The sequence below is a fragment of the Psammomys obesus genome, unplaced genomic scaffold (genome assembly GCF_907164565.1).
Source record: "Psammomys obesus unplaced genomic scaffold, mPsaObe1.curated_primary_1811, whole genome shotgun sequence".
In the NCBI taxonomy this organism is placed as follows: Eukaryota; Metazoa; Chordata; class Mammalia; order Rodentia; family Muridae; genus Psammomys; species Psammomys obesus.
The window spans coordinates 15,460,192-15,486,813 of NW_026585894.1; the positions used below are offsets into that span (position 1 = coordinate 15,460,192).

At 39.0% G+C, this 26,622-nt stretch overlaps 1 protein-coding gene across 2 annotated transcripts in view; it reads left to right on the forward strand.

Annotated features, from left to right (window-relative positions):
- Arhgef6 (Rac/Cdc42 guanine nucleotide exchange factor 6) overlaps positions 1–26,622 on the forward strand; it is a 127,315-nt gene that overhangs the window by 35,847 nt on the left and 64,846 nt on the right. For both annotated transcript variants that reach the window (XM_055599616.1, XM_055599615.1), the window contains 4 exons: positions 4,005–4,089; positions 6,150–6,274; positions 9,027–9,228; positions 22,475–22,545. In XM_055599616.1, the coding sequence (XP_055455591.1) occupies positions 4,005–4,089; positions 6,150–6,274; positions 9,027–9,228; positions 22,475–22,545 (483 nt within the window). The remainder of the gene's footprint in view (positions 1–4,004; positions 4,090–6,149; positions 6,275–9,026; positions 9,229–22,474; positions 22,546–26,622) is intronic.

Sequence of the window (26,622 nt, forward strand, 5' to 3'; positions counted from 1 at the left end):
TAACCACAAGATTCCCCCACCCTTCCTGACCAGTGACTCCAAATGGATATATTTGTAAAGTCATAGAAATAATAACTTTTGCACAGTTTACACTGGCAGATCCCCAAGATTTCAGAATTCACAACCGGCACTCAGAGGATGGAGAATAGGTTTTGATGTCATTGTGGATTTTCAGAATGGAAAAATTCTGGAAAAAAAAAAAACTTGTAAAAAAACTAAATGCTTTGTCTCATTTCATCCGCTGATGTTGGAGTGGACTTTGACTTGCTATATATGAATGTTCAAGAAAGGAACCCTAATGAGGTTTAGTGATTGTCTTTTCTGTTGCTTATCCAGAGTTGAGTTTCTGTTGTTTGAAAACCTGAGCCTTAGTCATCTACTTGATGGAGTAGTACCTTGGGATTCTCTAACAATGTTTAAAGTTCATTTTACTTTATTCCAGTCAGAGAATAGTAAAATGAATGGAGGGTGGGAATACTGCTGTTTGTATGAATTTCAAGGATTTAGATGAACTGACTTCTTTCTGGACCAAAATTGGAATAAAGTTCAACTAATTGGAATCTCGATCATATACTGGGCACTAATAGCCTAATGAGGGGTTAGTTCTCCATTTTGTGACATTGGGGCTGGGTGTGGCAGCTCAATCCTGTCATACTAACACTCATACTAACACTCAGGAGGTAGAGCTGGAAGAATTTCTGTATACAGTGAGTTCCAGGCTAGCTAGAGCTACCTAGCTCTGTCTCAAAAATCAAACTAAAGAAAAAGAATAAAAAAACAACAATAAAAGTGGTGTCCTTCCTACTTGAGTGGCTTATATGGCATCTACAATTCTTCTTGCTTTTCTTTTTTCAGTCCACCTTAAGGGATTCTTCCCCACTTTTACCCAGTTGGGCACCAATGCATTTGGTCTTTCTGACCATCCTCATCTGTAAATTTAATCTCATGCTTCTCCTTTGCAGTATGGTCTAAATAGCTGACAAGTGTTGTAACCACAAGATTCCCCCACCCTTCCTGACCAGTGACTCCAAATGGATATATTTGTGGAATGGAAGTGATGTGCCTTCTCCAAATAATATGTTCTACGTAGGGGACCCAGGTCAAGTTCATATAAGAAAAATTTGGAGTAGAATTTTGAACACTTAATTTGGAGAGGCTGAGGCTATAGTTCAATTGGTTGAGTACTTGCTCAACATGCACAAAAACCTTGGTTTGATCCTCAGTACCACATTAAAAGGGCATGGTGGTGCATACCTCTAAGCTCAGAACCTGAGAGGTAGAAGCAGGAGGTGAAAATTTTCAAGGTCATCCTTAACTGCAGAGCATGTTCAAAGCCAGCCTGTGCTACATGAAACCTTGTTTCAAAAAAAAAAATCAATTTAGAGTTTAGGAATGTATGCTGCAGTGAAGAAGCTGGTCTGTAGCTGTAACTGGTCCCCCAAATGCTCTGAAACAATAATCCCTGAGAATTGTTTTTCTGCCAGTTCACAAAGGCCCTGTAATGCCTTCCTGTGTAGTTCCTGCTGCTACAGAACTTGCTAGCTGTGAGAAGAACAGCATCTGTGGATGAACTCAAGTGTATTTGGGTTTTCACAAAAGGGAACTGGGTGCAGTCCACGCAACTTCCTCATTTGAGCAGTGACTCTTGGTTGATGTATGCTTTATTTTATGATTGATTCATATGTTATAAAACTCAGTCAAGAACCAGGATATTTGAAGAATCTGAGCATTTGTAAGGAACAGCTACACCAGTATGACAAGGGGGAGATTTTCAACACAGGTTTTATTCTCATGTCTGTTCTCCTAGCCTTTCGGTTTACTTATTACTGTAGGGTCTGCCCACTTCTTCCTTATCTATCTAATGTACATGTCCCCATGCACAATCCCACTGAGAATGACAGGATAAAAACAAGTGAACTTCACAGGCAGCCCTAGTTAGTCCCAGGATGTTACCAAGCAAAAGAGGTTTGTGGGGGGAGTTAACAGAGGCATAGGGGAAATGTGAGAGTGGGTTAGGGTGACACTGAGCAGAAGGCACTGTCTATGTTTTCGTGAAATTGTACAGGGAACACATTTAACACGAAGGAGACAAGTGAACTCTGCCTGGTGATCATTTTGGCGTAGGTGCCACCAAAATTTCTCCACGGGGTCAGTTCTAGGAAAGAGTGATTAAATATGGAATCCTCTTGGGTTCTTTCACCGCCATCTATTACACTGTTTACCTTGGCTTTGGAAAACTCAAACAGAACTTCTGTCAGTTCTTTCCTGGAAAAGTGCATCTTAAACATTTGGAATGTAGTACCATATAACTTTTCAGAAATACTGGTGATATCCTTTGACTAAAAATCTATCTGTGCCCCTTTTCTTTGTCGGGGCACCCCCTTTCTTCCCCCTATCATGTCTCACTTGCTCCTTCTCTCTTCATCTCCATCTAATAAACCTCTTTCATATAAAAAAAATCTATCTGTGCTTCTTATTGTTTATTTGCTCTCTCTCTCTCTCTGTGTGTGTGTGTGTGTGTGTGTGTGTGTGTGTGTTCCCATGTCCATTCTATAGTATGATTACAGAGACCAGAGAATACCTTAAAGAGTCAACATTTTACTTCCATATGTGAATTCTGGGGTTCAAACTCAGGTAATCAGACTTGCTATGTAGACCAAGGCAAGCCTTGTACTTTTTGTGGTCCTCTTGATTCCACTTGCTGAGTGCTGGGATTACTAGTGTAACTCACCACGTCTGGCCAACATCTACACTGTTGACTGATCCTTTAGACTGGGCTCCTCGTGCTAAGAATACTAGTTTCAATATACAAGTCAGAGACTATGAGAAGCCTCAACACAACTTAATACATGGAATGTATTTTAAAACCAACATTTTATATTGCATTTAAAACAATGGTGCTGCTGAAATTGCCTAGTGATTGAAGGTAATTTCAGGCCAAGCTAGACAAACAGAGTTACCTGCTAGTGATGCACATGGCAGGACAAAAGTGGTTCTCAAAAGTTGTCCTCTAAAACACACACACGCACACACACACACACACACACATACACAAAGAGAGAGAGAGAGAGAGAGAGAGAGAGAGAGAGAGAGAGAAGTATATCGGTTGGTAATTGGTACTTTCTGTAGCAACGTTAACCTATCAGAATGATGGCACAAGCTGGCAATGTCAACTTTATTTTTAGGCAGGTTCGCACTCTTGTCCAGGCTAATCTGGAACTTATTCTGTAGCTCAGAATGAGTTAAATTCATGGCAATCCTCTTGCTTCAGCCTCCTGAGTGTTAAGACTACAGCTGTGACCCACCATGCCTGGCCAAAATGTCCGAAAAGGTCTGGCATCATAGCTAGAAGGGTCACCCAAAGTCAGGAAGAGCTCAGCATCTCAGGCAGATAAGAGGCAGATCCTCTCAGTTCACAGACCAGAAAGGCAAGATCAATCAACAGAAAACAGGAAGTGAGGCTGCAAGCAAAAGGCAGGTTGGGACTGAAGTTCTGCAATGTGGCATTGGGATCTAAGCATTGGGCAGCAGCAGGGAGGAGGGGGAGGAATGACGGGGACTTGTGACAGTGCCACTGGTGAGTACAGCAAATGAATAAAAGGCAAAGGTGAAAGCCTCACCTTCTTATTTGTAGACTTCTGAGGCCTTTGAGAAGTTGTTGGGCAGTAACTAGAACCTATGCACATAAGTGTCCTGTAACCGGCTGAGGAGCTTCATTTGTTCAGGTCAGGAGAGTGGGTTGGAGTATGTGCTGTAGATTTCCTGGTGGGCACTGCCTTCTCAGCTGGCCTTTCATGTCCCAGTGCCGTTTTGTTCTGACTCACTGACGGTTGCCACAGGCCATTAGGCCTCTCAGCTGCTGCTCCAGTTTCTCTAGAAGGTATGCAGAGGTTTGCATTTTGTCTTGTGCAATTTTTTCCTTCTTGAATGCTGGAGGAAGGGGTCTGTTCACAGTTTCGTTTGTTGAGTTGAGTACTTACAGTTTCAAATTTTCTTTCTAATAGGTATTTGAGCCTGATGACCTTTATTCAGGGGCAAATTTCTCCAAGGTTCTGAATACTCTTTTAGCTGTCAACAAGGCAACAGAAGGTAAGGCATGTTGGTGATTTATGATCCATGTTTCTAGAAGCTAACTATGATCATAGTGGTGCAAATTTCTTCCCTTTCCCCCACTAAATTCAAACAAATATAAAATACTTATTTTTATGAGTTAAATGAACCAATCACAGAATAACAAGAAAAAATACGCACTTATCAAATTCTAATATTCTTAACATAATAGTAAGAACCAAAAAGTGACTTCATGCAAACCTTTTGGATTGCTAATTGAATATAGCAAGACAGGAATAAAAGGGAAAGGCCAGTTCCTCCTTAAAACAATAAGGTTTACAAAATACAGCCATCACTTCCCTTTCTCTACCAGCAATATTTTTCTTGTAGTTTTCCATAAAAAGGAGCTTTTCAGTAGCTTTGCACTGTGAATGAAACCTGATTCCCCACAGATAAGTAACTTATTTAAACATTTCATTCCCATTGTATTGGGTATAATCAGAGTAAAGAACGAACTGATAAAACTACAGTAGAAACCCATTTCTTCTGTGATGTCATCCCTTAATTATAACAGTAGTAGTCATTGTAAGTTCAAGTGCCATGAGCCCTTTCAATAGGTCTAGGATGTCTCAATAGCTCCAAGTGGTCACATTCAATCTTTAAAACACTGTTGTGGGATATGGGGATGATGTAGTTCACATTTTAGATAAAGAATGCCAGGCCCACAGTTACTCAACTAGAAAATGGGTGACTAAGCTGGGATTCAAGCCCACATGAGACTGTCCAGAGCCCTGATTGCCAAATGTGAATCCTGCTGCTGAATGTACCATGGAGGAAGTAGAAAATATGGCCTGGCCTTTGAGGAAATTACCATCTATTTATGGAGACTCAACCTACCCAGGTGAAGCAATTACTGAACAGGAGCAGAGAATATAATCAAGTGCCAGGTAGGATGAAGCATCTGGGAAGCCATCAAGTAATTATAGTTTTACCCTAACGAGCTGTAGATAATAGCAAGATGTGGAAAATACTTCTCCAAAGTTGTTCTTTTGCTATTTGGGAAAAAAATGTTTTTGAGCTATTGCAAGGCGTATAGCAGAGAGTACAGCTAATTTGAGTAGCTATATTTAACGCACATGACAAGTATCCAGTTCTGGGAAGGGAGGATGGTATAATTCTAACATTATGCCACACAAATTATATGTTTCTTTGCCAAACTCTTCTAGCAAGTTTTACAGTCTCTTCACTTACCACAGATATTTATAAAAATACAAGGAGGCGAAAGTAAAAACCCACAGCCTCAAGGAGATTACTCTGATACTGAGCCTGTTGCCTAGGGAATGTTTGGGCTTTAGACTTTTGCAGTTTATATCTTTTAAAAATAAGTGGAGAGAAAAAGAAGCCTCATTTGAATTTGTCAAGAAGCCAGCCTCTCCCTTTAATACACTTTCAGTACACTAAAAACACTGAGCTCAGCTCTGGCCCAATCAAATTTCACAAAGAAGCAAGCAAGGAAAGGCTCTCGTGTTTGGTTTTACAAAATGATTCTAGTACCAAGAGTACATCTGTCTCACATGCATCCACTCCCTCATTCTGATTTTCCACCCCACCCAAAACACTAGGGAGACTTTATGTTATGTGTACTATGCATATTTTTACATGTAAGCAATGAACCCCCGAGTTATGGGCCAGCAAACAAAGAGAGAAATTTAAAATATTTCAAAAGTAATAAGAGCCACAAACAGCTGTTTGATACCCAATATAGTTCTGCCTTGGAGAACAGGGCACACTGTGGCAACTGTTTCAAGAGGGAAGAGTTGTAGGGAAATGGGTTAGGAGAAAATGTGGTTCTGTCACTGTTTTTCATTATACTGGACAGCAGTGGCCAGTAAGGTTAAGAAAAAAAAAAAAAGACTATCAAAAAGGAAAACGGGAGGGGGAGACTTGAAAGCACATAGTCTGTTCATAGTGATAGAGTCCCGGTAGCTGCGAGGATGGATGGCTTTGACAATGTTCCGAGCTGGAACTTCTCCTGTTGTAGGTGGTTTCTGCCGTGGGTGTTTTGTTTTGTTTTACCATGCCTTTCCCTCTTTTCACAGATCAGCTATCAGAAAGACCATGTGGACGGTCCTCTTCTCTTAGCGCTACCACCAGCTCTCAGACGAACCCACAGGCTGCAGTTCTCAGCGCAACTCCAGAGCAGCAAAGCCAAGCAAAAGCAGTGGTAAGTAGAGTCCCCATTCCCTACCCCTTCTGTTTTAAAAATCTGTCAAATTGGATCGACATCCCAGATATATTTCCATATGTGCTAAAGTAGATGTTCTGGTTGTTTGGAGTGTCACCAGACAAATGAAGTACAGAGTGATCACCATTTCAAGCCAGAATATTGGGACAGAGCAGGTGGACAGAGCCCGGCATCAGGAACTTAGGAACTTAGGGGTGAGGCCCCAGCTCTGTTGTTTACTAGAATTCAGCTAGTCACTTAGCTGGGAAGGCTATGCAAATGTCAGTCATTATGATTGCTCCTGATGGCACTTTGCTATTATTCTTTCTACCCCATGAGCTTATTAGAGTAGGTTATTACCTGACACTCACAGGCAATCAATAAATACTCATTGCTGTTCAGATCTTGATTGCAGTCTTTTTTTTTTTTAATTCCTATTGAGCAAGAACTAAGCTTAGCAGGATGTGGTAGTGTACACGTGCATTTCCAGTACTCTGGAAGCTGAGGCAGGAGCCTCACTATTTTGAAGTTAACCTGGGCTACATAGTACATTCAAATCCAGTGTCTCAAAGAAGAACCACTTTTAAATCTGAGCCCATGATAAATCTCTATACTGGTCTTAGACTAGTGGCCCACAACCTTCCTAATGCTTTGACTCTTTAATACAGTTCCTCATGTTGTGGTGACCCCAACCATAAAATTATGTTCATTGCTGCTTCATAACTGTATTTTCCTACTCTTATGAATCATAATGTAATTATCTGTGTTTTCTGGTGGTCTTAGGTGACCTCTGTGAGAGGGTTATTCAACCCCCAAAGGGGTCACCACCCTCAGGTTGAGAACCAGTGCTTTGAAGCTTTGATTTGGGAGGAAATGTCATTTTTCTGTTCTTTCATTCTTGTCAAAAGTGACTGGTTTACTATAGGCCAACAACCTGTTATTTCCAGAGCATCTAAATGGGTGGTTCTCATTCTTTCAGGAATCTCCTCTTCCTCCTCATTCTTCTGAGACAGGCTCTCACACAATCCAGCCTAGCATAGAACTTTCTATGTCTTGGATGGAGAATGACTTTGAATTTCTGATTCTCCTGCCTCTAACGGCCAAGTGCTAGGATTACAGGTGTGTGCAAGCATACCTGATTTATACAATGCTGGGGTTCAAAACAGGGCTTCCTGCTTGCTAGATAAGCCCTCTACCCCAATTAAATTTTAGTCTGGTTGCTTCTAACAAATCCCTTTGAGAAGCTGATGAATGCTATGGCACCATATTCTTTAGCCCTTCTTAATTCGAGTATAAAAGCTCATGGGAATAAACTAATATGAGCACAGAAAGCTACATTGAGCTTATCAGATTCCCATAAGAGTCTGTGACTCTCAGAAGTTAAGCCCAGAACTTTTGATGTACATAATTGTGGGTATTTTGAGGCAGTCTCATTTAGCTCAGGCTGACCTTGAACGCTCTGCATAGTGAACTCCTGATCTTTCTCCCTTCACCTTGTAAGTGCTCAGATCATAGATGTGTGCCTTCACCTACCCAATCTAACTGAGATACATGATTTTTACTTATGACTGAAGGCTGGTTAATATTTGTTAGTAACTGAGGGATGGGATTGCTTTTTACAAGAGTGGGTTAGTTGCTAATATTTAGACCAAGTTTTATGTTGGATAGAAGCAGGATCGAGTGGTATGTTAGTTTACTTTAGTATCTGAGTTCAGCTAAGTAGCCATATTTAGAAAACTGGTGAAGAAAGAGAGGAATGAAAGCTGTGACTCCCTCAAAAATGTACATTCTGACAAATGCAATTTTCATTTTAAAATTTTATATTATAGTTATTGTTGTTGTGTGCATATTCTATCTGTGTGTAGAGGCAGATACATGTGAAGATTTGGGAACAACTTTTGAAAATCAGTTCCTTCCTTCCCTCTTTCTTTCCTTCCAGCATGTTCTCCAGGGATGGAACTCAGGTCATATATTCTAAGGTCCTGTAAACATTGTATATGGATTTGAAGGGGCTATTAATTTCTCCTAAGACTTATTCATAGGCTCATAAGTTTAAAGCTGACGCTAAGCTAGGCATGATGTCACAAACCTGTAATCCCAGCTTTTGGGAGGCTTGGAGACAGGAGAATTGCTTTGAGGTCTGCCCAGGCTACATAGTGAATTCCAGGACAGCCTGAGCTAATGTGAGACATTGTCTTAATGAAAACACAAAATAAATAACTGAAATGGGCTTGGGGTTTTACTCTTTTTAAATAAATTTAAAAAGATTATGAGTATAGGTGTTTTCCCTGCATGTATGTCTGTGCATTACTTGCAAAATTGCCCAGGAAGGCCAGAAAAAGGCATCAAATTCCCTGGAATGGGGGTTTACAGATGTTTGTGAGTGGCTATGTGCATGCTGGGAACTATACCCAGGTCCATGGTAAAACAACCAGCATTTTTTTTTGTTTTCTTTTATTTTGTTTGTTGAGATAGAATTTCTCTGTGTAGCTTTCGTTGTGTTGGACTCACTTTGTAGATACGGGTGGCCTCGAACTCACAGAGATCCACCTGCCTCTACCTCCCTCAGTGCTGGGATTATAGGTGTGCACCACTGTGCCTGGCTAGCAGCAAACATTCTTAACTGCTGAGCCATTTCCCCGGATCCCTGGGGTTATAATTTTGATCACTACACTTTGCCTACATATACATTATTTCTATCCATGCCTCAATTAGATGGACACTTAATCTGGTGTGGCTTTTGTTTCTCTAGGAAATGACGGAAAATGGAAGTCACCAGTTGATAGTAAAGGCAAGATTCAACTTCAAGCAGACTAATGAAGATGAACTGTCAGTCTGTAAAGGGGACATAATTTATGTCACCCGAGTTGAAGAAGGAGGCTGGTGGGAAGGCACATTAAATGGGAGAACAGGATGGTTCCCTAGTAATTATGTCCGAGAAATTAAACCTAGTGGTAAGTAAAGCTTTTTACAAAGTCTTCAGTGTGACACTTGTTCCTTCTCAGTGTTCTTACTGAAAATGTTTTATTTTAAATTGTTTAACACAATTGATACGTGTATATCCAAAATAAGACTAGAACAGAACTGGGAATAATTAGATATGTAGAAACAAAGCAGTATTTAGATTATGTGAAGGCTAAATAAGCAAAGGAATCCAAATTTCAACCAACTGCAGTATTGTAAGTATGTGTCTCTCTAATGACTCTAGCCCAGAGCACAGTGCAGACTCCCTCCTGCTCCTCTGAGGATCACCATGGCAGAGTACAATAACAAGAGAAGCTGAGAGCTAACTTCCTTTTTTAGCTCTACACTCCTTAGGCAGACCTAAGACTTACTGTCTCAGAGATGTGTGAAAGAGATAAGTTTCCCTGCAGAAAACTGCCTGGCCACTTTAAGAGCAAGATTGTTCTTAACTTATTGTACACCATGAGCTGCTTTCCCCTTTCTTGAATAATATACACATGATAAACTCTAATTGCTTTATAGAAGTATTTTTTTTTAGAATTTTAAAAACTTATTTGTTCTTCTTAAATAAGAAGGCAGAGTCTTGTAATACTAAGCAGAAATTAGCAGAGCATAGTGGTGTGTTATCTGCAATCCTAGTGGAAGCAGGTGAGTTAAGAGTATAAGGTTATCCTTACCTGTAAAAGACGTTCTAGACTAGCTTGGGTGACAGCAGGCCCTGTGTGAAAGAAACCAAACAACATCAAAAATCAACAGACCCCTTCCACAACCAGTTTATGAAAGTACATGATAATACAGATAAAACCGTGCTGTTATTATATCTCATTTTTCAAAAATAGTTACTCAAGGGCTCCTTTCAGTAGCTTGATCCTCAGTGTATTACTTCTTTTATAGATTTCCTCTTTTTTTTTATTTTAATGCTTCATAGGTGGTAGGGCCAGTGAATGAAGGTGCTTCCTGCCAAGGAAGCAACTTAGGATCGACCTGAGTTCACTCTACAGGACCCACAGGGTAGAAGGACAGAAACAACTTCCAAAAGCTGTTTTTGACTCCCATATATGCGTAGCGGTGCAGGTCCTCTAAAACAAACAAGCAAACAAAAAACCATGACGTTAATTTAAAAAAATGATACTGTGGGCCCAGGGCGTGAATGTAGTTGCTTCATTTTGTGAATGATATATGCTCAGTGTGTGAAGGTACTTGCACAGCAAAGGGCTAATGACAGGATTCTGAGCCTTAGAACCCATGGAAAAGTGGAAAAGGAGAACCAACTCCACAAAGCAGTCCTTTGACCTCATCATGTGTACCATGGCTGGAGTACCTCTCCCCGCCACATCATGCTCACACATACACAAAATGTTTTTAACACTGATACTTTTAATTAATAAAAATGTAGACTCACACTCAAAATAAAATAAAATATTCCGAAAGTCTAGTATGGTTCATGAAAATTCCTTCCCCCTCCACAGCCATCCCCAGACACAGGTCACTCCTAGAAAACTTTCCTCAGTGTTCTTAAGATGAAATTTAGCTGTCCTACTTTTTGTGTTCTGGGATAGGAGAGAAGAGCATCTCATGTAATGGAATGTGTTTACTAGGCAATTTATAAATATTTGTTGGTATAGTCTTCTAATTAGTTTCTGTCATGCTAAGCATGGAATCCAGGTCCTAACTAATATATGCTGGTCCTAGCTCTCAACATTTGTAGTTACTGGGAATTGAGACATTTCTGTTAAGCTCTGAAGTATTTTCACAGGCCCTGCCTGGAATTTCCTTGGTTTTGATTATTTTTACAGCTGACCTTCACCTCCTACTCTATGTTTCCTTTGACATTATATGTTTGTCAGGATCCCTAAGCCATTTTCCAGATTTACACTATGTTCCCTGGTGCAGAGTCCTCTTCTGCCAAACTCAAAGGAACAGCTTTTGCTGCCTTGCCTGGAAATTCCAAGCATTACTTACAGGGTAGGAGAAGTGAATTTAGAGCATGTCCCTCACTGTGATATCTTATAGCAATGTGCCTGATTTTTTATGGACTACCTTGGCCCTGGCCTCCCTTCCCTTCAGGCTTTTCCTAGGACATTCTAGTTTAAGACTCACATTAGCAGTCTCTGAGCCTGACTTGAGAGCACCTAGGGGATCCCTAGAGACATTCTGCTACTGAGGGTAGTAGCTGTGGCTTCGGAATCCAGGAAACTTGTGAGGCAAGAAAGGTCTAGAATCTGGTGTGTGGTGTGGTGTGTGTGTGTGTGTAACAGCAGCTCTCATGTAGCTCGTTGTCATTGTGTCCTCATCTTCCCTGCTGCTGTTCTCGTCACTTCTGTGATCTAGTCTAAACTAAGTAATCAGGGCAATTCATTAAAAATATATCCCAATCATCGCTCCTCCCAGAAAGCATAAACGCTTAGGTTACCACAGTAGTGCTGACCCAAACTTATCCTTAATGACCTCACTCCCCATCACTCATTCCACTTCATGCACACTTGCCTCTTGGCCTAGCTGGCTGTCCAGCCAGTGGCAATGCTCTCATCAGATTTCAGCATTGTTGCTTGCCTTGTGACATTCAGGTCTGCTCTCTTGCGCACATTGTAACCAGCACCTTCCTGAGTCACCCAGGACAGAGGTGAATTCTATTCCTGCTACTTCTATCCATCTCTCTGTTCTGCTTCAGTTGTTGCTCTATTGTTTTTCTTCCTCTAATATCCAAAACATTTACTTCTTTATTTCATTTGCTGTCTACATCATACCTTTTAAATGTAAATACCACAGAAGCAGAGATGCTCTTCTGCTTTGTCTATTCTTTGTAAATACTTGTAAAATGCCTGGGTGTGATGGCTCATCCCTGTAATTTCCAGTATTTTGGAGAGTGAGAAAGGAGGATTGCCCATGAGCTCAGTGCCAGCCTGGGCTACAGAGTGAGACCTTGTCTCAAAAGAATCAAGACCAAAACAAAACACAAGCACTTACAGAAGGTAAATATGGTCAAAGTACATTATTTACTTGAAAAAAATTGTTTATATGCAGCCTAATACTATGTACAATGAGTATACACCAATAAAAACCTCAGGCTCAAAAAAAATATTTGTAAAATAAATGAATATTGTAAAATAGGTGATAAAATTGCACTCATCTTGTCCACTGAATATCTGCTAATCGCTTGGGTGTTTGTGACTTTGTAATACCGCCCACAAATTCTGCCCCTGGGGCCTTCTTAGGTTAGTAGAAGGGAGGTTTATGTGCTTAATTTACAGTAACAGCATGAGACAGAGCAGGCAATTCAGATAAAGGTCTAAAAAGGAAGCTATTGGAACAGTAAAGAAACAATTTGACTAGCAATTTCCTAAGTTGAGGGGAAGCCCTTGAACTGGATTGAGAAGATTTGACGATGGATCTGACTGGTGTAAGGTTGAGAGACTGAGTTAAAGAATGGTTATTGGAAGACATAAAGCAGCCTGCAAGATGATTTTCCTTGAAAATGAATACATGAAAAAGACTGGGCCCTTGAGCTGGAGCTCCATGAAAAGGCGTAGGACAATGTCAAGTTGATTTTTATTTTTCACTAACTTTTTTAAACAGTAATTTTTAAAAGTAATATGTGAGTTTCATTATTACATTTCCATATAGTCAACTTCTCCACCCAAGTTACTTCTACATCTCTTGCTATTTCTTCTCCTATGAGTAACTTCACTTCTACTTTAATGTCATTATGTGTGTGTGTATATAGATTCTATATAAAAGAAAAATATGCAATGTTTTCTTTTTCCCCCATATCACCTTTGTTTCCATCTTCCCTATCTTGTCTTAGTCACTGTTCTATTACTGTGAAGAGACACCATGATGAAGGCAACTCTTAAAAAAAATATTTAATTGGGGCCTTGCTTACAGTTTTAGAGATTTAGTCCATTATTAGAGCATGCAAGCAGGCTCTAGGAACTACATTCTGTTCCATAGACAGAGAGAAAGAAAAAGTGGGCCTGGCATGGGCTTTTGAAACCTCAAAGCCTACCCTCAGTGACATGTTTTCTTCAATAAGACCACACCTACTCTAATAAGGTCGTACCTAATCTAATTCTATCAAAGAGTTCCATTCCCTGTTGACTGAGCATTCAAATACAGGCTATAGGCAGACATTCTTATTCAAACCACTACATCTCTTTTAAGACTGTTCCCCCCCTCACAGTTATCTTTCTACTATCATGTCCTACATATATATTCTAGATTCTGTGTCTGACAAGAAAACATGTACTATTTGTCTGAGTCTAAGTTATTTTGCTTAACATGATCTACAGTTCTACTCTTCTGAAAATAACTATTTTATTATACTTTTATTTTAAAGATAGAGACTTACATAGCCCTAGCTAACCCTGAATTCCTTATGTAGAGATGATAACCCAGAACTTCTGATCCTTCTGCCTGTACCTCTTAAATACTGAGGTTATAGGCTTGTGCTACATATGCTGTCCATTCCCTGCTAGGAATGTACCCCAGGGACTCGTGTATACTACACAAGTACTGCACCAATTGAGCTACATTCCAGGTCACAGTTGGAGTCTTTTTTCATGTCTGAATAAAACTCTTTTAGGCAGAGGATAATATGTGGTTTTGAAAGATAGCTGGATTTCCGAAAGTGGTGGTTCAGGTTTCTGCTGTGGTCCAGACAATATACATAGTGAATGAGAGTGCAGAGAAAGAAAAGTGAACCGATGCAGAAGATATTGCTGAAACAGAACCAATGATTGTGGTTATAAGGACAAAGAATGAGATGAAGAGAACCCCAAATCTAGAGTTTCTGCAACCTGATGATGAATTCCTTGAGGGTATGCATTATTATGCATCTGGCCAGCCGACTAAGATTTATTTATCAGGATTAGCTTATTAATTCTTGTCCTGGTATTGGTGGGACAGAAAAGCTTAAGAATCACTCTTGCCTCATTGGCTTGCAGTAGGAGAGGATGTCATTACAGTACAAAATGTTTAATGATGTAGCTAAATACAAGATGCTATGGAGAGTGGCAAGGAAAAGAGGGGTACTGTAAGCCATCTAGATGAAGGTAAAGGGGAAAATTACTTATTTTTGTATATACATATTTTTTCTTTTCTCTTCTCCTTTCCATTCCCCTTCTTCTTTGCTTCCTTCTCCTCCTCCCCTTCTTTCCTCTCCCTCTCTCTTTGTTTTTATATCTGCTTTCTCTTCCACTCTCCATCCACCCTTTTTTTTTTTTTTTTGGACAAGGCCTCCTGTAACCTATCCAGGCTGACCTCAAAATCACTTTATAAGTGAGGATGACCTTATTGAATTATTGATTCTCCTGCCTTCACCTCCTATAGTACTAGAGTTGCAGGATTGAACAACTATGCTTGACTCGTCTTTGTATAGCTTTTCTTTTCCATCATGCCTAACACAGTACTTCAGGCTTATGGGATGCTTGATCTGTGCTTGCTTTGGTATTAAAATCTTTTGAATGGACAGTGGTGGTGCACACCTTTAACCTCAGCACTTGGGAAGCAGAGACAGGTGAATCTCTGAGTTTGAGACCAGCCTGGTCTACAGAGTGAGTTTCAGGACAGCCAGGACTAAACAGAGAAACCCTGTCTCAAAAAACAAACAAACCAAAACCCTGACTTCAAGATATTTTGAATGTGTCCCCTCAAAAGTTCACATGCTGCAAGCTTGGCCCCCAGTGTGGTAGTGCTGAGGTGGTAGAGTCTAGTAGAAGGTAAGTCTTCCTGGGGGACAGCACCCTTGGAAGAGAGAATAATGTAGTTCTTTAAGGCACTTCGAATAGTTCCCGTAACCGAGGTTATTATAAGGAAAATAAACCAGACTCTAGAATCTCAGTGGTCCCCGGTCCTACTGTGCAATCTCTTCTGCATGTGGCTGATTGTTTTTCTGCTTTTCTTATATATTGATTTTCTAATATACTATGATCTAGTCAAGAAGCCCCTCATCAGAGGCCAAATAAATAAGGCCACCCAATCTCAGATGTTCAGCTTTCAGAATTGTGAGATAAATAAACCTATTTTTATGAGAGCCTGGCTATAAATATTTTGTTACAGTAACAGAGGGTCAACAAATAAGTGGACTCCACTTAGAAATAAGATAACAAAAGGGTGTGTGTTATATATATGTATGTGTGTGCATAGCTGTGTGTGTGTGTCTGTGTGTGCTGGTGGTGGTTGGAAGGTATTGGTACTGAAGATGATGAACTGTTTGAGAGTTATAGAATATGAGAATATGGAGGAATGGAATGAGAAAAACTGAAGATGAAACATACAAGTAACAATATAAGGCAGTGTATATTGAAGTATGAAATATATTGCAGATTAGCAATATTCAGAGGCAGAGAGTATATTAAGGGTGAAGGAGGCATGGGAGACTTAATGAAGAAGATAATGTTTGAGATGAATGCTAAAAGAAAGGAAGCTTACAGATGGTCTAGGAGGGAGGGAAGGATAAGATAAATACTAGTAACTGGTCAAGGAAAGCCAGTGAACTTTTGTGGTCAGACTGAGCATAATGAACTTTGGACCAGTGCCAAAGGTTAGCTTGGTATAAATGAAGGTATTTTGTTAGTAATGTTAGGTGAGCAATAAAGCTTTCTTGACTTGAATTTTCTCCCACCTCAACAATTGCTGACTCTACAAAATAGCGAGTAAGCCCACATATGCCTAGAATGTCACAAAGGACAAGTTGTATTCAATATATTCAATGATCGTGAATGGCTGCCTTTTTATAAATTTCCTTCCATGGATTCTTTTGCTGATATGTTAACGTAGAAAACAAGATTAGTCTTCAGGGAGGTTGAAAGTGATTCATAGATGAAATGTATGTTCCATAGACAGAGAGCTTTGATTTAGCATTTTAAACCTCACTGCTGAAGAGCCTCTTCAACCATTCATGAAGCTGAATCAGGAATGGAACTGAAGAACTTGAGTATTTGGTCAAAGGTGTGAACCATATGGTCACGCGGACAGTCAGTGATTCTGACAAATCCACAAAAGTAGCCTGGGAGCTGACACATTCAAGCTAGAATGAAGAGTATTTTTGTAATGTCATGTAATATAATGTAACGACAAGGCAAGAGCAGAAGCACGTAACCCTCGCCTATAGAGTGCTGTGCCAGGGGAGTGCCATGCAGTTTCCCTATCTTGAGACTGTCATTCACAAGAACACTTAGTGCTGGGGGTATATTTGTGCTCTGGGAGTGGCATATTAAATTTCAGATTCCACTGTAGGTCTTGTATAGAAATTACTGTGACCCGAGGCACAGAGGCAACTTTTGCACCTGCTATTTGAGAGGAGACAGATTGCAGAGAAGTGCAGCATAAAAAACAACACACAGAATAGTATAGAAAGGCAGGAAATAGAATAGTTGGGACTCTCTCTCTCTCTCTCTCTCACACACACACAACACACACACACACAAGGAGGGGGAGAAACAGACCACGATAATAAAATCTCACACTAAGATGATATAACTTCAATATTGGTGACATGAAAAAGCTAAGGCTGGGCTGGAGAGATATCTTAGCGGTTAAGACTACTTGCTGATTCTTCAAAGGACCTGGGTTCAATTCAATTCCCAGGACCACATGGAGGGCCAAAGCTATCTGTAACTCCAGTTCCAGGGGATCGAACATGTTGTATTGGCCTGTGTAGGAATCGTGTATGCATGCAGTGTATATGTACACACATACAGGCAAAATACTCGTACACATATACTGAAAATAAAGTAAAAGCTATGGGTATGTATTTTGTTTACTTAACATTTGATTTCTTATAAAACAAGTAAAAACCCTGACTTTTGAGTAAAATTACAGTGTTCAAAGATAGTACTGCACAAATATTAATATAATATGAATTTGGTCACTTTGTAAGCCATAGAAGGCATGGTAAGAATCCTGACTCCTTTTTTTTTGCATTTGAGTCAAATGTATTGTAAATGAACTATTAGTCATCTGTATAATTTAAGTTCTCTTTTACAAATCAGTAGTAACATAAAGTAATAATTTGTTAATAAAGCAAAAGAATTTCTAACAATACATTGTGGTAATACATCTGGCTATACCACTCATTCATCTAAAAAGAAATGGTCAAAAAGGGGGGTCCTCACTATACAGCCCCAGTATCAGACCAAGCCATTCCCAAATTACAGTGATTCATACTCTTGCTTTGCCATTTTTTCCTTTGTTATCTGAGAAGGCCAAGGTTTAAATTATTTCATTTCATTTATTTATTCATTCACTGATGTGTATGTAAACAAATGGATGTGATCATACCACAACATGGGTGTGGCAGTCAGAGAACAGCTTGTAGGCATTAATTCTGCTGGTTCTTCTGGAATTGGTTCTGTGGGAGGGAGCCAGTTCCCTCTCTCCACCTGGGCCTCAAACTGAGGCCATGAGGCTTGATGGCAAACATCTTTATCCTCTGAGCCATCTTACTGGCCCTAAAAGCTAAGGCTTTTTAGTTAGGATTTTTCATTCACCCTTTCCCAAGACAGGCATTGTGTATTACACCCGTGATCCCAACGCTCACGGTGCTGAAGATGGAGGATGATCATGAGCTAGCAGCCCAGCCGTGTTTGCTGGCAAAAATCTTCTCTTATAAACAAACATGGAAGGAAGAAAGGAAAATGAAGAAAAAAGCAAAAGAAAGAAACAAGGAGAGACAGCTTTTTATTTTCCATGCCAGGAAAATGTTGAAACAAGCATGAGTAGAAAAAGAGATTTTATGCAAATTTTATTTCCTCCAACTGGTACTGTTATGGAATCATTCAGTCAGTTGAGGGGATGATTAGGCACATGCTTAACTACGTTTGTACTAAGGCAGCTTAGGAAACTACTCTTCTTCATCATTATAAACCAAAGATAGGCTTGAGCTTTAGATTTAGACTTACTGTTTTAATTCCCCAGCTGTTTCACATGCAAGCTTCATGTCCAGAAAAACAAATCACTGGATTTGTTTTCATCACCTGAAACAGGCAATAGAAATTTCAACAACAACAAAAACAAAGACGGCAAAGTGAATTGGAAAGGGGTCTTTACAGTAGGATCAGAGTGTTTCTTATTACCACACATGTGTAGCATTGTTATTTCACATGGAACAAGCCATGGTTTTTGTTTCAAGACAGGGTTTCCCTGTGTAGCTTTGGCTGTCCTGGACTTGCTTTGTAGACCAGGCTAACCTTGAACTCACAGAGAGCCACCTGCCTCTACCTCCCTGAGTGCTGGGATTACAGGCATGTCCCACAGGTGTGCCATAATCCACATTTTAAAAAACTGTTTACTGATTCTTTGTCATCAATTGAATGGAACTGATCAGCTTTGCTTTTTCATTGCCTTAGAAATGCTACCCAAATGTCTATGCTTTCATGCTTCTAATTAGGTCACTTTGAACTAGCCCTCGGAAGCTGAACATATTTATTATCTGAAAGTTTCTGAGTGTGGATTTTAGAGAGAACTTCATAGGGTGAGAATTGGAGCCAGTGGAGTGCAAAGCAAAAGAACAAAACACCAGAAACTGGACCGGGGGATGTAGCTCAGGTGGTAGAATGCTTGCCTAGTATGTAGGAAGTCCTGGGTTCAATCTCTAGCAAGAATAAACTATTGTGGATAAACACCTGAAGTCCCAGCACTCCAGAGATGTATGTAGGAGAATCAGGAGTTGAAAGTCATCCTTGGCAATGTAGTCAGTTAGAGGCCAACCTGGCATGTATGAGACCCCATCTCAAAAATAAATAAAAATATTCCCTATTTTCCAGAATCTGGAGTAAAATCTCTTGTTTCATCCTTGTTGTTGGTGATTCATTATTATTATTATTATTATCATCAGTAGTAGTAGTAGTAGTTTTTCAAGAGAGATTTTTCTCTTTGTAACCCTGGCTGTCCTGGAACTAGCTCTGTAGGCCAGGCTGACCTTGGACTCAGAGATCTGCCTGCCTCTGTCTCCCAAGTGTTGGGATTAAAGGCATAAGCCACCACCACTAGGCTGGTAATTTATTTTAAAATAAAATAAATTTAGTCTCTGTCTCTCTGTGTCTTTCTCTCTGTCTCTGTCTCTGTCTCTGTCTCTCTCTCTCTCTCTCTCTCTCTCTCTGTGTGTGTATAAGCAGAGGCAAAAGGAAAGAGTTTATGAGTCAGCTCTCTCTAAGGTGGTCAGCCTTAGTGGAAAGGGCCCTTAACACACTGAGTCATCTCATAGCCTCTGATAGTGGTAATTTGTTCTCTTTCTCTGTGTCACTCCTCTCACAGTGTTATTAGAGCTTTGATGATTTCACTGATTTTTTTTGAAAAGCAATGTAAAGCTTTTATTAAATTTGCCCTTTGACAACTTCACATGTTTGTAATGCACTATGATGTCTCCTGCCCTTACCCTCTCATGTTTTCAAAGCACTAACTCTTTTTCTGTTGCATTCAGTCAACCTAGTCATCAAGGAATCTCTAAAGCATCCAGTTCTCTTGTTTATGATTCTCCTTCATTCTACTTTGCATAGTTAACATTGTGTTTCAATCACATCATGCATTCCTTCAGACTTTCCTGCCCTTGGTTGTGTCTTAGCAGGTACTCCATTCGTGGAGTGCACTTTTCTTGGCCTTGCTTCTGATTGGTGACCACATCTTGTTGTTATCGTTTATCCCCGTACTAACCAGACTTGACCTTTCTTAGTTTCTGAGAACAAAGGAAATGAGGCATGTTCCATGTGTTGTGGCTCTAGACCTTGCTTGTATACTTAAAAAGTGGTTTATTTTTATTTTTATTTTTTATTTTTGGAGACCATCTTACTATGTAGCTCAGTTGACCTGAAACTCTGAAAGTATCTTTAGCTAGCCTAAACATTATGACAATCCTACTCAGCCTCGTTAGGACTAGGATTATAAGTGTGACACACCACAACAAACTCAATAGTTTTATTTTCATTAAGATCAGTTTAAATAATAATTGAACAAAACACTTAACTTATAATTAAAATCTCTTTACAAGTTGTAGAAAATGTGCCTGATAAAAATTTTGATAATTGCTCATTTAATTCTCTTCTCTCTCCTGATTGTTTCTGCTTCTGATACTACTACTACTTGTAGTACTTGTTGTTCTCCTTCTTCGTCTTCTTATTTTTTGTTGTTGTCCTCCTATTCTTATTTCATCTTCCTCTTCCTCCTCTTCTCCTGTCTTTCTCTTCTCTATTGCTCTCATTTTCCCTTTTTCCTTTCCTTTTCTATTTCTCTTCTCCTTTCATTACCTCCCAGCAGGGTCTCACTTATAGCTCAGACTGTTCTTTTTTCCTTCAAAAGATGTTTGGATTTTAAACATGTCTAAGAAAAAACAGTGAGTACAATAGTACAGTCCTTGGGTTCAGGTCCTGGCTGTCATTTACAATCTCAAGTAACAGGTGGAGTGGTTTTTATATTGCTCAGTTTTGTCCCCCATAAAGTCTTTAAAAATTCTTGCATATATGCACATGTTCCTGAGTGAGGGTTTCTATGAGTGCTGGCACCTGCAGAGAGGCCAGAGGCAGCAGGTCCTCCTTGAACTGCAGTTACAGGTCCTTGTGAGCCTCGTGATGAATACTGTCTTTGCTGTTTTTTAAGCTTTTGAGCATGGCCCAGCTGGATGATTCACTTTTACAGGTACACAACTCCCCTGAATACTGCATTATGTGTATTCTTTCTTTCTCCCTGCCTAGAAATTGCTCTGCATCCTTTTCTGCAGTCCTCTGAAGTCAGGTCAAGTCCTTCTGTAGCTATCCCAGCTATAACTGAAGTCCTGCATCAGTTTCTGCCCGGTGCTATTCACCAAATTTTTTAGTAGCTCTCTGTCTCTGGGAATCCTGTTGATTTGGAGCAGAGCCTCCTTACGAAGCCATGCCTCAGTTTTGGTCTTGGTTCTGCCATTTCCTCTCTGCGTGATTTTAGGTAAAAGATACAACATCTCTGGCTTAGGATTCTATCTCCTTGGTGAAACATGATAATCTCCATTTTTCCAGGGTGTTGTAAGGATAAATAAAATGTCTTTAATTCCACTTAGTCCCAAATAAATATTAGGAATATTTTAATATAATTAGAGTTAAAATTAGATTATAGATTATTATTAGATTATAGTTAGATTATATGGGAAATGTTCGTGAAACAATATTGTAATAGAATTACAAAACTATAGAAAGAAAGGTGTGAAAAAATGAGTGAAAAAACATTGTTACTCTGAATGATGCTTAGCTTTGTGTAATCAAAAATCATTGGGATTTATTTGTTTCTATATTTAAAAATTTTAGGGTTAGCCTATAAAAGATTCATAACTTGAAAAATACTATTTCTAAAAGAAATATTAATGTGTGATGACATATGCTTACTTGGTCATGTGTATTCCAACTTCAGAAAGGTTTTAAAGCAGTGTATAATATAGGAAGATAATGAAATACAAAGCAAAATGAAGGAAAGGAGACATCATGGGCTGGATAGATACTATGCAGTGATACTACTAAACATTTATAGCCAGGTGTGGTAGTGTACACTTATAATTCTGGCACTTGGGAAGCTGAAGCAGGAGGATCAGGAGTTCAAGGATAGTTTGGATTACATGGCAAAACCCTATCTCACAAAGAAAAATATGAGTGTCTTGTTTTTTTTTTTAATTGTAAATGGAAGAATGGTTAGGATATCCCATAATTATGACTTAATGGGAAAGATTAACTTCGTAAAATAAAGGCAGCATTTTCTAATTCAATGCAATAATATTAAAATAATACAGAAAACAGAGAAAGAGGAGAATTTTACAGAAGTTTTCAGTGATTTATAGCTTCTGATTATTTTATTTTTGGCCTAATAGGCAACCCCAAGATAAGCATGGCTGGTATTCTTTTCTATTTGTGTGTAAATTTGAAAGTTACAAATACATTTTCTATTACTTTGGTTTTAGATACTTGTTTTGAATAAATTAACCGCACACCCTGACTTCCATAAATAAACCTAAAGTGAGAATGACACTCTTTTCCTGGTTCTGCAATTGTTTAGCTCTGTATTAGCTCTTTTTATCTGTTCCTCCCTTGGACCTTGAGGAGTCTGCACAAGAAGATTGAACTTTGACCCTCTGCAGTTCAATGATATTCCCACTTACTTAGGAAGGTACATTTCCCCAATCTTTTCATGTCGACTCTTTATAGTACATCAGTTGTTCTAGACTATCAAATTTCCACCATGGGCTTTTGTGATATTAACGTTATTTAAATGTCTTTTTCACAGAGAGACCTCTGTCTCCTAAGGCTGTCAAAGGATTTGATGCTGCTCCACTTACCAAGAATTACTACTCTGTGGTGAGTGTTTAGGGGCCAAAATTATTTTCAACTCAATAATGGAGATGTGTCACTTGTCAAACCACTGATAATTTTGAGGTGACACAGGAAAGATGGGATAAAGTTGCTTTGTAGAGTTCCAAGGCCATGTACTTGTGGGACTCTTAGAGATACCTAGAGGTTTCACATTCACTGTACTGATCAATGCTTCAGGGAAGGCCCACTGAGGTAAAAGAGAAGATGACTAATATGTACGCACCATACTGAAATCCCATGACATAGCCTAATTGTGTATTTGGAAGAAGGCCATTCCTCAAGTTTCTAAGATGTTTTAAGTGATTGTGTTCTGTGATTTCACTTGATAGTCAAATCAGCTCATAACACCTGCTGAAATATTATCAATTCCATTTTTGAGGAGAGCCTGAAAAAAAAAAAAAGACTACCTTTTCACACAGAGGAACGAATGAAATGACTTTGGTCTGAACTCAGATATGTCAAGCTATATTAGCTATAAATAGGATATGTGTAATACTCAAAATAAGCTCCTGTTTGAAAACAGAAATTGCATCATTCTCCTTAATCTACTATCTGCTTTTCTTCATGTCTCCTTTCCAGACTTGGCCCAGTCACTAAAGAAAAGGTCAAGTTATCTTTACCTCTGAGTTGCCTTGTCTGGTAGCCTCATGATTTCCCTAAAGCTCCACTGAAATACAGCTTCCGACTTTACCCAGTGTACTATGTGCATTTGTACTGCAGGCTCTTTCAATTTTGTGCATGGGTAGTTTTTAAATCACCTCTATACAGGTATGTTAATGTAATTTGGCTTCAAAAATTAAATTTCACTATCCAGTGAACGTGTTCCATACTGGTGACATGAACAGTAGATGATATGAAAAAAAATCAAGAAGGAACAGTAGTTGATATGAAAAAAAAATCAAAGGTACCATGGGCATCAATCAGAGGATTATTGTTTTTCCATGGTTTTCCTCTTGTGTCTAGGTTAAACAGCATGATTCAGCAGAGCTAGCCTCCCATCTTCCTTCAGTCCTCATCGCTTCTTCCAAATAACCCTCTACTGATTTCATTTTTAAGAAAAGGACTGAGTCAAATGGCAGTTGAAAGTACCATAGCTTCTCCCTGTGGATCTGCAAGCATATGGCACTCTACCGTGTTATCACTATCTTCTGACTGCAATACTTTAAAATGTTGAGGTGGAGGTTGAGGTAGCTCAGTGATATAGTATTATCTAGCACACATAAGAGAGCAACCCTTGTGATTCTCATATGCTGATATTATACACAGTCTTTGGATGGACTGCAGTTTACATAACCTACCTTCTGTTGGAAAGCCTATATAGTGTTTCTACATTTAGTCATTATAAACAATTCTTCAGAAAGCACTTTAGCCATAAAATTTGATAAGAATCTGCAGGGCGGGTTCCTATGAGTTCAGTTTTTGGCTCAAAAACAGAAATATATTTTAAATATTTTGATATATATTATATCAAATCTCATATTTAGTAAAGAAAAGAGAGGGTCTTGGGTAATTTATACTGACCCAAAGGGAAAATATGTAGAACTTTTGTGTTAATATTACTTAATAATTTTTACTATTTTATTGCTTGTTCTTTTCCTTTTTTTCTAAAGCTCATTATTTTTAATTTAATTTAATTTATTATTTATTACAACTTATTCACTTTGTATCCCAGCTGTAGCCCCCTCCCTCTTTCCCTCCCAATCCCATTCTCCCTCCCTCTTCTCTTCCCATTCCCCTCACCAGTCCACTGAGAAGGGAGGTCTTTTTCCTTTTCCATCTGACACTAGCTTATCAGGTATCTTCAGGACTGGCTGCAATGTCCTCCTCAGTGGCCTGGCAAGGCTGCTCCTCCCTCGGAAGGGGGTGGTCAAAGAGCCTGCCACTGAGTTCATGTCAGAGACAGTCCCTGTTTCCCTTACTAAGGAACCCATGGGCTATATCTGAGCAGGGTTCAAGGTTATATCCATGAATTGTCCTTGGTTGGAGTATCAGTTTCAGAAAAGACCCCTGGGCCCAGATTTTTTGGTTCTTTTACTCTCCTTGTGGATCTCCTGTACCCTCCAAGTGTTTCTATCTCCCCCTTCTTTCATAAGATTCCCTGAGCATCTCTTATAGCTAAGGCTGACTACGAACTTGCTATATACTCGAGGATAGCCTTGAATGTCTAATTCCCCTGCATCTGCTTCTAATGTGTTGGGACAGTAAGCATGCCCAGTTTGCTTGCTTGCTTATTTGCTTATTTATTATTTATTCATCCATTTATGTATTTATTGTTAAGACAGTCTCACTTTTTTTTTTTTTTTTTTTTTTTTGGCCAAGCTGAAATGGAACTCAACATATAGCCCAGACTGTCTTTGAATGTACAATCTTCTAGCTTCTGCTTCCCAAATCTATTCCTAGGGTTCCAGGAATCTATTGCCATCTCTGGCTTATTATTGTTTTATTATTGAGTACATATATATTGTATTATAGCTAGATTATGGCCATAAAGAGATTGCTGTTGGTTATTTATTTTTTAATCCATACTACTTTGGAGTTGAATATTTAGGAAAAATTGTGGCTTCAGAGTATGTCCAAGTGATCTGATTATCCTTTTTATCTATGGATATCTCAGTCAAATAAAAAGTGCTATCCCATTGAGAAAACTAGAAAGTAAAGTTATTCCACCTGAAATATGTCCCTATCTAATCTTACATCAACTCTCTCGTCTAAGCACTGTTAATACAAGTATTAGATATCCTTTACTAGTTGTATTGTCTAACATTTTACTGTTAAAAATAACATAAATTACATTGAAACAATTTTGAAAAAAGCATAAAGAAAATAAATACCACTTTTAGACCCATTAATCTGAAATGATCACTAACACCTAACTTTTCTTGAGAAATATATAATATGTATATATATGCATGTACATATGTTTACGTACATTTTATGTGTGTATAGTAAGTATGTGTGTATGTAAGTATGTGTTTATGTGCATATATATTATAACATAAAATAAGATAAAGTATTCTTCATTGTTCTCCTTCATGTACACATTTCAACTGTACTTGTCTCTTATTGGAGGTTTTCTTAAGGATTTCCATTCAGTGAGCCCTTGCTAATACAAACTCCTTTTACTTTGGTACTGTGTATTAATTAAGTTTCCCAGAAAAACAGGGACAGAGAGAGGAGAAGAGAGAAATGTAGGAAGGAAAGGAGGAAGGGGAGAGAGATAACCAGCACATGCAAGAGTGAGGACTTTTACATTTACTTATCTATCATTTATTATTTGTTTATGTATTTATTTGTTTTGACAGGGTCTCACTGTGTAGCCCTTCCTGCCCTGAACTTGATATGTAGATCAGGCTGGCCTTTAACTAGAAAAGATCCACTTGCTTCTCTCTGCCTCCCAAATACTGAGATTACAGGTGTACAGTACCACACCTGGCTTATTTTTCTAACAAACATCTGTTCATTGCCTTTCCTTGCCCATTATGATTTTCTGTTGTACATGAGAAGGGATAAAAAGGTGAAAAATGGGGGAGGGAGGATTGTATGCATCTTCACATCTTCACTGTCAGACATACTATTACATGGCTTTTGGGTTTTGGCACCTGTGGTCTCTTTGGGAATGCAGAACAAACATGATAGCATCAGCCACAGAGCCAAGAATTAAAAAAAATGGTCAAAAATGTTTTGTAACAAAAGTACCTGGGTATCTTGTTAAAACTATAGGTAAATAGGACCCTCAAATTATTTGCTATGTACACCTCTGCTTATGGATATGGGCAGCAATATTTTGATCAACAATTCTAACCCCTTCTTCATTTTTTTTTCCCTGAACACAAAGGTGGTTTGGGAGATCCTTTAAACTAAAATTTGAGGATCACTGAGAGAATGGGTTAAATGGAAAGAACTGTAAGGCAGCTCTATGAAGAGAATCACAGCATAGCTATAAGCAGAGAGGAGCTGAAAGGGAATATAGGCAGCGATAATTGCCTGAGGAAATTTGTTGAGGCATGAGCGGCCATGCCTGCAATTAGTTGAGCATGGCCCCCACTGAAATGTCTCTCAAAA